The 8,587-nt window shown below is 50.1% G+C and overlaps 1 protein-coding gene across 1 annotated transcript; it reads left to right on the top strand.

Moving 5' to 3' along the window:
* Window positions 1-815: 815 nt before the first annotated feature.
* HMPREF1541_10441 (uncharacterized protein) lies at window positions 816-1,998 on the top strand (the record flags this gene model as incomplete). Its single annotated transcript, XM_008715112.1, has 5 exons — window positions 816-1,083; window positions 1,130-1,144; window positions 1,239-1,374; window positions 1,419-1,761; window positions 1,813-1,998. The coding sequence occupies 5 exons, from the start codon at window positions 816-818 to the stop codon at window positions 1,996-1,998; spliced, it is 948 nt and encodes a 315-aa protein (XP_008713334.1).
* Window positions 1,999-8,587: the final 6,589 nt, after the last annotated feature.

Below are 8,587 nucleotides of genomic sequence, written 5' to 3'. Positions count from 1 at the left end.
GATATAGCACTTAAAAGACTAGAGTAGACGGAGGAGGAGGAAGCGGTCAAGGCGACGGGGTTGACGACAACCGCATCAGAGGGGGCTGTCTTTGTCGGAGCTTGGCTGTCAAGAGTGACTATCTTGGTCCTCTGTAGACGAATGACAGGCTTTGTTTCCCACACTCTCGCCATGCAAGTCAATATAGGAGTCTCCTTCCAAGTATCACGGGAGAACCTGAAATGTCTCAAGTACTCGAGTTCGTTCAGTTCTCGTTTTCAGACTTTTCTTCACTTTCTCATGGATGACAGAGTTGATCAGTCCAACATAGTAAGACCGCCTGTCCCACAGCCAAACTTCGCATTTAACCACGGCTCGTACAGAGTATCACCGGTCAACTGCTCGCAATTCTTCTTCCTTTCATATGGACAGGGAAGCTTCCATCAGACTCGCAAGATCCGAGTTGGAATTTTCGCCACGTGACGCCACAGATTGTTAATCGACTGCTGGTACAGTTGGGAGCTAGGCCAGGAACCTACTCCGAGGAAGAGGCTGAAGATTTCATTCACAAGCTCAAGATCGCTTTTCACCAGCCCTTCGCTGTCGATTGGGAAAACCCCAGGGACACGTCTGAAATACTTCTACGTATTGGCCTCTACCTTGTTGCGCTGGGCCACGATACTTCCAACAGAACGACCCGGAGCAACTTGGAGCTTCCCTATCGCGAAATATGCCAGCGCCTTTGTCTTAGTATGACTGAACTTGGACCGGTCTTCAAGGGATGCTGCGATATACTCGGTATTGCGATCAGTTCTCCCTTCCTAAGACAAATCGGCATGTCACCACTCTCCCCTGAGGATAGTGCTATGATTGATCGCGGATTTCGAGCCTTCTATCATGATAACCTCTGGTATTATCCCTATGCAGCAACTCAAGACAACCTTGCGTTGACTGTACCGTGGGAAAGAGCTGGTGCTGTGCTGGATCCTTCTGAGGCACTTACCAGTGACGCAATGCCAGTACACTCACTGGGGCCCAAAATTAAGGTCAAGGAGTATGGCCCAGTGGCTAACCCGCGTCAGATCTTGATATGGCTTTCAGGCGGTAAGGCAACCCAAACAGAACCTGTACACTAGCTAACCTGAACCAGGAGGATGGCAATTAGGTGATGTAGACAGTGATACAAACATACTTCAAAAGCTACGCAAAGATTCTATTCTATCTATTATCCACCCCTAGCAGGTGCTAACTAGCTTTAGCACTAGGGTTCCCTATCATTTCTATAGGCTACACCCGAGAGCCCTTCCCTGCTCCTCTTCAAACAACTTATGATGCTATTGACTGGGTTAAGGCTCAGTATGGGGCAGCTGATGTTATTATTGCTGGTGTTTCTAGGTAAGACCAGTTATATCGTATACTGTAGTTGCTAACATTTCCAGTGGCGCTAACCTAGCAATTGTTGCTGCTTTACATCGATATAGCGATTGGATTCAAGGAGTGTGCCTTGTTGCACCTTCTCTTGACAATACTGAGGGTGCGCAGCGAAGGCACATAGGTGTATCTCCTTGGTTTACTACAGAACGTATGGAGTATTACCAACGGTCATATGTGCCTGATGTTGCTGCTCGTCGGGACTGTAAAATCAGTCCAAGTCATACTCCGAAAGAGGTCCTCAGCAGAAGTGCGAAAAAGTTTTCCGTGTCAGTATACATCATGGGCGCGGATATCTTAAGAGATGAGGCCCAAGGCTTTGTTGAGCGTCTATTCCAGCACGGATACCAGGTACGAAGCAAGCTGTTCCATGGATACCCTCATATGGCTACAAATACACAGGGTGTATTGGGCCATCAGCTTCTGACCGACCTGGCGGAAGATATTCAGGCAATTTTTGCCCACAATCTTTGCCCGGGACGCCTGGAAGGGGGGATGGATCACCAGTTTGAGGATCGATTTGACACTGATACCGAGCTACTGCAATTTCGGTTGGAAGGCGCGTCTAAACCACTTGGCTCGGGTTAGGACTGTTTGAGGGTGGTTAGGACAGGTACTAATTGATGGAATCTGATTCGCATAAGCACTGCTTGTGGAATGATGGCTGCTATGGTTCCCACGATGGTTGCCCGACTGACTGATGCTCACGAGAATACCCACTGTGAATCTGCCGGGACTTTGGCCTGCTTGCAGAGATTCCAATCGCTTGCCGTTTACGACTACTCTTGTGATAAACTTGACCTTGCCGTTTACGACTACCCTTGTGATAAACTTGACCTTGCCGTTTACGACTACCCTTGTGATAAACTTGACCTTCGCCAGCTGAGAAGGAGCTGCGTTCAGCCCAGCTTCACGATGTCGTCCTTTGGCAATGAGTGGACCGGCTTGTTGAATGTGACCGCCGGTCTCGCTTGCCATTTCTCTAGTCATTGCGGCGGAGCGTGGTATACGAGCTGCACAGTTACTACACGTGGTTCTTCCAAACTTGAGACCATGTCAGTTACTTTGCGCCGTGGTCGTCAGCGACCCGACTCTGGTTGGCCTATGAGACGGCCGTAGATGTGAAAGTATAAATATCCTCGTTCCCTGCATTGTTTTCCAGATGACACGAGAACTATCGTGCTTCCTTAACCGTGGAGACCTGTGCACTCTGAAGGAATGGCAGATATCCTCTGGCTCTCATACTGCTGTCTGAACTTGATTAGCATTGCGTTGAGGACGCTTCTCATCCTGGCTTTGGTTCTCGTGGTATGCGCTGCACGAGGTGTTACTCGGCGATCACGACCTCAGCCAGCAGTTACCGGCCTAGTGATGAGTATGGTCTTACGCATTGAATTCATTATGGAAGGAGAAACTAACTGCTACAGACGAAGATCGTGTCACAGCCGCTGGCGATGAAGGAATGGAGGAATGAATGCACGTCGCGTGGCTAGAGTTGCCGCTACGGGTATATTTCAGTATGACTGCATCAGGCGATAGTTGGCCACTGCTGACGTCGCGATATAGTTACAGTGTCAAAAACGAAGACGGTGACTATTTAGCAAGCAAAAACCACCGTCTGATTGGTGCTAAATCTCGCAGCAATCGACCAGACATCTTTGAGCTGTGGAGGCTGCCAGCCTTGTGACTATTCCCTTGTTGTTCGACGCGAGATCGTCGTGCATTGCGATGTTAAGCTAGGGAATCTCTTCCTAAGAACTCGGCCACGAAGCCTATCAGATATCACAGATCTTCTTTCTGACTTTGGCAGCTCAACGCAAAGTCAAAAGGAGCAAGATCATACGAAGGGTACGATCGCTTACCTGGGGCCTGAAATCATGGTCCACAAAGGACTGTGTGAGTCCTCTAGGCTAGACCTCGAAGAATGTTACTGGTCTGACAAGAGTGATATACGGAGCTTAGGGCTGGTTTCCTTCAGATGGTACACCGATATCCCGCCAGCGTCTTCACGAAATGCGTGGATGAGGAGCGACACGGAGCCTTTGTCGACGTGCTGAGAAAAAGTTGTAAATGGATTGATGGAATCGTGGAACGCATGATAGCGTGGAAGCCAACGGAGAGGCCTGGTACTGATGACCTACTCCTGGAAGATTGGGATTTCACGCGAACCAGTGTGCAGTCCGTGTTCGTGGCCTAGGACACATTGCGAGGCTCCGCGAATGCACTTCTTGTGATCCTATTCAATCCAATGCCCGTTTTGAATATCAAGCTTGGTCTACCGGCAAGCGGTCAGGATATCAGTACTCCAACATTTCCAACTTGATGGGCTCGCCGATACGCTCTGTCAGATGACTATCTATTTTGTAGATATCCAACATCTTGGTGTTGAGATTGAGCTGTGCTATCTGTATAGAGATAACGTGTTAGTGCTAGGCAATAACTGTGGCAGAATAGACTTAACCGCTTGGGTTGGATATCCCGGTATTATGACTTTGTATCGCAAGATGAAAATATATGGCTGCTCCAGCCAATCCCAGACGTAAATAATCCTGCTGATAGCGGACACTCCAGCACAATCATTTCCGGCTTTAGGACGTGGGGACCTCCAGCATTGACCAATCAGGCCATGTGCAAACTTCCTTACAGCATCTGCAGTCTGTGTATAGAGGGCGTCTGGCCTATGGCGAAGCTCACCTGTAGCGTGTATACGCCTCGTGCCAGGGAGCCTGTAAATAGCACCATCCACAAAGATAGTATGATGCCCATATACTGTAAGGGTTTCCAAAGCTTTCATGCTTTGAAGGAGGTACTTAAACCCAGGCCTCTTGAGCACATCGCAGTGGATATCAATGTGACAGAGCTGAGCAGGATCAACAGGAATATTAAGGCTACCATCGTTGCCGATAGCAAGACTAATGTCGAGATTTGCCTGCTGATAAAGTGCGGTTTTGGCTTCTTGGCCTGTTGTTTTCGAGCAGACCAAAAGACCTATGACAGGTGAATGACTGAGCTTCCTGGTTGCACCAATGGAGTAGAGATAATGATCTTTCTTCCTAGCCTCTAGGTCTGGGAAGAAACGAAGCCGAGCACCAGCGAATACAAAGTGGTAGATCAACGAACGGACCTCTTGTGGCAGCGCCATCAACGACATCGTCATCTCGACAGGAATCAGAAGTTAATCGCGAGTGCTGAAGGACTAGAAAAAGTTTGTCCGGCCAGCAGAATGTGCGGTTGCAGAGGGGTTTGCCAAGGCCGACCCACAGGCCGGTGTGCGGGGCATTCCTTCGCCTCGCGCTATTTCGGGCTCGGCTCGGAACGAAACCTGCCACGAATTCAAGCATAGCTTTCATCGGAGCCACACGGGATTTCCATTCTACAGGGGGCTCGGAGGAACTTCGTCTCACCATCTCGTGGTCTAATTTGATGCCAGATGTCGGCACTATGAGCGATATCACGCCGGGCTATGTTCCATCTTGGCAGCAGGTGGGAAGCGCACGCACTAATATTTTGCGGAGTCAGAGATACCCGAGATACTGCTGCTCACGTCGAGATGGACTACCAGCAGGTTCTGTTGAGTACACCTGTGCAGGAGAGCGTGCTAGCTGCCATGCGCGTGGAAGATATAAGATCCTGGCGGCTGTGCAGTCGACAGTGGGCTGGCACATTATCGTCTCGATTATTCACCGATTACACAGTTTCCAACGTCTTCGAGACGGCCATACCACCCGAAATCATTACCAAAACCGTCAAAAGTCTGACGATCAATATAACACGCAACGACCAGAGCGTGGCGAAAACGGGAATTGTTCGCGAGCTCATTACCAGGGCGAGTCGATTGGAATCCCTGAAAGTAGTAGTGGCTCCAGAAACGACTTCGTTAGAGCATTTGCTTGGCATTCAAGATGAAGCTTGTCTATTTCAATCTCAACATCCGCCACAGATAAGCTCCCTGAAGCATCTCTCAATATGTGGCATCGCGGTTGGTGCAGTCTACCTGAAGGAGTTTCTCTCAGCCCAGCCGAATCTTCAGAGTGTTACTGTCGACCAGGTCATGCTTGTGGGAATACGCTGGTGTGATGTGAAGTTCCCATCACATTTGAAAGTCATCTTTCACGGCAAATTGCGGGCGATGTTAAAGGAGGAAGGTGGTTCTGGAGACTACCCTTTCCTGACGTGGACATGGATCCCGTTGGACGCGGTTGGGGACCGGGATCATGGTCGGTACAGCCAAGAAACTTCTCAATGGATCGACGGAGCCCCAATAATGACCATCTATGACACTGGACGCCCATACGATGATTGTTTTCAGTGCTGTCTCTGGGATCGGGACACGCATGTACCATGTCCACCTGAACAGCGCTTATCAGCCCATCAGAGGATTCAGCGCTTCAGAAACCAGTTGGCGCGGCATTACTGATCTTAGGAGGACCACTTACTTGCGAGAGGCGGTCCGATCATCCCCTCCAACGTGGCCACAATATCTGCCTTCCCCTCCTGGCCGCTTACCTCTCGTCGTCGTCTCGCCCTCGATTTCCTGTCCTCCAACCCCATTCTCGGCGACATCTCTCGCATAGGTGCCAACGATCTCAGCCGGGCGTCACGCTCGAGGACAACCCGGACCGCTTTCCCTCTACCCGACAACATCACCACCACTAAACACCCGCCCTCCCTCCAAAAATCACTTCTAACCGCAGTATGATGGCGCCGCTCCCACGACCCCCGTCTGATCATGTCCCCCTTCTGCCATTCCTTGCCATCTGCGCAATCCGCGTCCTGTCACCGCCGGCACTATCCCCAGCCCACAGTCCACCAGCCCAGCCCATCCGGCCACCAGTATCAACGCCTCCTCTCGGCTCTGCCGGCGCCTCCACCTCCAGACCCTCGCCATCAACGCCGGCGGCCTCGGGTCTGAACTCCTCCGTCACCGATATGCGTGGCGTCACCCATGTCTATCGTCATGGCCAGGTTTTACATGTGCCGGACATGGCTCATGGCGATGAAGCCCGCCCACGGGCACTGACCGCTACGGTTGCACGAAATATCCTTCAGGCAGCAGATGCCTCCGCTGTTATCAGAGTCTTCGAAATCGGGAGTGCTACTGTCGGTGTCATCCTTTCCGTGAAGGGTTGAGTTAGACAACCGCAGGTCGATTGGACGCCTGTCGTTCTGCCATGGGCTTTCGGATTCCGTGTATGGATTGAGACCTCGGTGTCGTTGGATAAAGAGCTGGCGTTGGTTGCCGCTGACAGCTAAAGAGGAAAGGCGGCAGTGGGCGTCACGTGTGGGCCAGTCGTCGTAGATGTATTGCGCCATTGACCATTCACTCGCCGACGATACCAGGCCTATCTGGCAATACATGAGACTGAATATTGTTTGCCGGGAGTTGGCAACTGCGCCTGTGGCGTACCTTTACTGTATCGGGCATATCATAGTCGGGAGCGGGTTGAGAAAATGAGAGGGCTCCCAGTCCAGTGACTACCAGCGGATTCCCCTAGTAAGCAACCGAGTAGATAATATCAGTATAATTAACCAACATCACAGAGACACAATCTTCCCTGTTTGGGGTGTGATATCTCAGTCAAAGCAGATACCTCATCATCTAAACTTATTTACTACAGATGTCCGAGAGACAGCGGCAGCTGAGACGTGCTCTCGATGTTTTTACTCTTTTATCTCTTCAATCACGGGTGACGATCTCAGCCAATTTCTGCCAAATCTCTCCCGTGCTACCTTCCCGTTCAAAAGCTTAACGTCATCCATGAAGGATATGCGAGGAGACGCAAGCAAGTTTCTCCTCCATAGCCAGGCGCATCGAAGGTATCTTTCGTAGTATTGTTTTTCCAGAGGAACATGCGATTTAGAAAGGGAGTTTGACTTGAGGACCTCCAGAAACACAGTCTTCCAGAGTGAAAATACGCCATGTTGTCATGCCGAAGCGTCCCCTTGACGACATTCTCATACCCCACGGCTCCTTAATGTCTGTGTCCATGTGGTTTGACATTGTCATCGCACGCTTCAACTGCTTGGTTTCCTTGAGGGTCTTCAATGTGTCGAACATCGCGTTCCACGGCTGAATGGTCGTTGACTCGTCCGGATAGATAGCAATGATGGTTTCTAGAGTTCCTAAAAGGTTGCCCATACAAGCCAGGTGGTTTGAAGATCGCGATTCCATAAATCTTGTGTCTGTGATTTCCAAAATGTGTTTCAGTGTAGGTAGATTGAACTTCTCCCAAGTTCTCACAGGTACAACACAATCGATCAGCTCAAGTGTCTCTAGTCCCGGAAGAATAAATGGTTCAATTATGACGATATCAATGAGATGAAGATGCTTCAGTTGTTGACATTCCCGCTGAATAGTCGGTGGCAACTTGGTCCACGCCAGACTAAGCACACGTAAACTTGTTGCTGTGCCGGTGTATATAAAAGTCGGTCCAATTGTAGCTTTGACCTCTGTTGGGATATAAGGCGTTCCGTCGCGCGTGACTCTCATCGGATCAAGCGGTCTCCGCTGTGATATGGCAAGATACTTGATCTTAGGCAGTGATCTGAAGTCAAGTAACGGCTGAGTTAGATCGAAGGTATACTCCGCCAATATGTTTAGATGTGTCAACTCAGGAAGGTCTCGAACTGTGAAATGATGAGAGGATGGATTGCGATATGTTCGGTGCAGAACTGTCAGCTTCTGTATTGGGAGACCGGCGAGTCTTGAAACGAAGATGGAAGGGATCTGCAGTTCATCCAAACGCGATAGCTCCAAAGGGGCCCGAATACAACGCAGGGGAGGCTCGATATCGATGCTGTTCGTCCGTTAGACTCCTTGCTGCAATATTGACTAGGTCTCACCGCAAGACGCGTAGGTTCTTTGATTGCGCAACGGCTCGCATCGCCTGATTGTAGGAGTCGGCGCAAAGTGCCTCCAAATCTCTCGTATCATTAAGAAATCGGGTACTCTGATGATTTGCTAGAGGCATCGGAATTACATGCAGCTCTCGTAAAACCAAAGGGTCAAGTTCGAGGATCCTCGAGGTGTCGGTATGAATCAGCCTGGCATAGTGACTGACTGGGTCTCGCTCAATGGAGACATCATTCGCTCGTAATTGAGTCTGTGATCCATCCCGCGACACCATAAAAACGTGCTTGCGGGGATTTTGCACATATTTGAAGGGAAGAAATTTTT

This window comes from Cyphellophora europaea (genome assembly GCF_000365145.1).
Source record: "Cyphellophora europaea CBS 101466 unplaced genomic scaffold supercont1.12, whole genome shotgun sequence".
Lineage (NCBI taxonomy): Eukaryota > Fungi > Ascomycota > Eurotiomycetes > Chaetothyriales > Cyphellophoraceae > Cyphellophora > Cyphellophora europaea.
The sequence above is the reverse complement of the archived record's forward strand: the minus strand, read 5'-3'. Positions and strand labels throughout refer to the sequence as shown.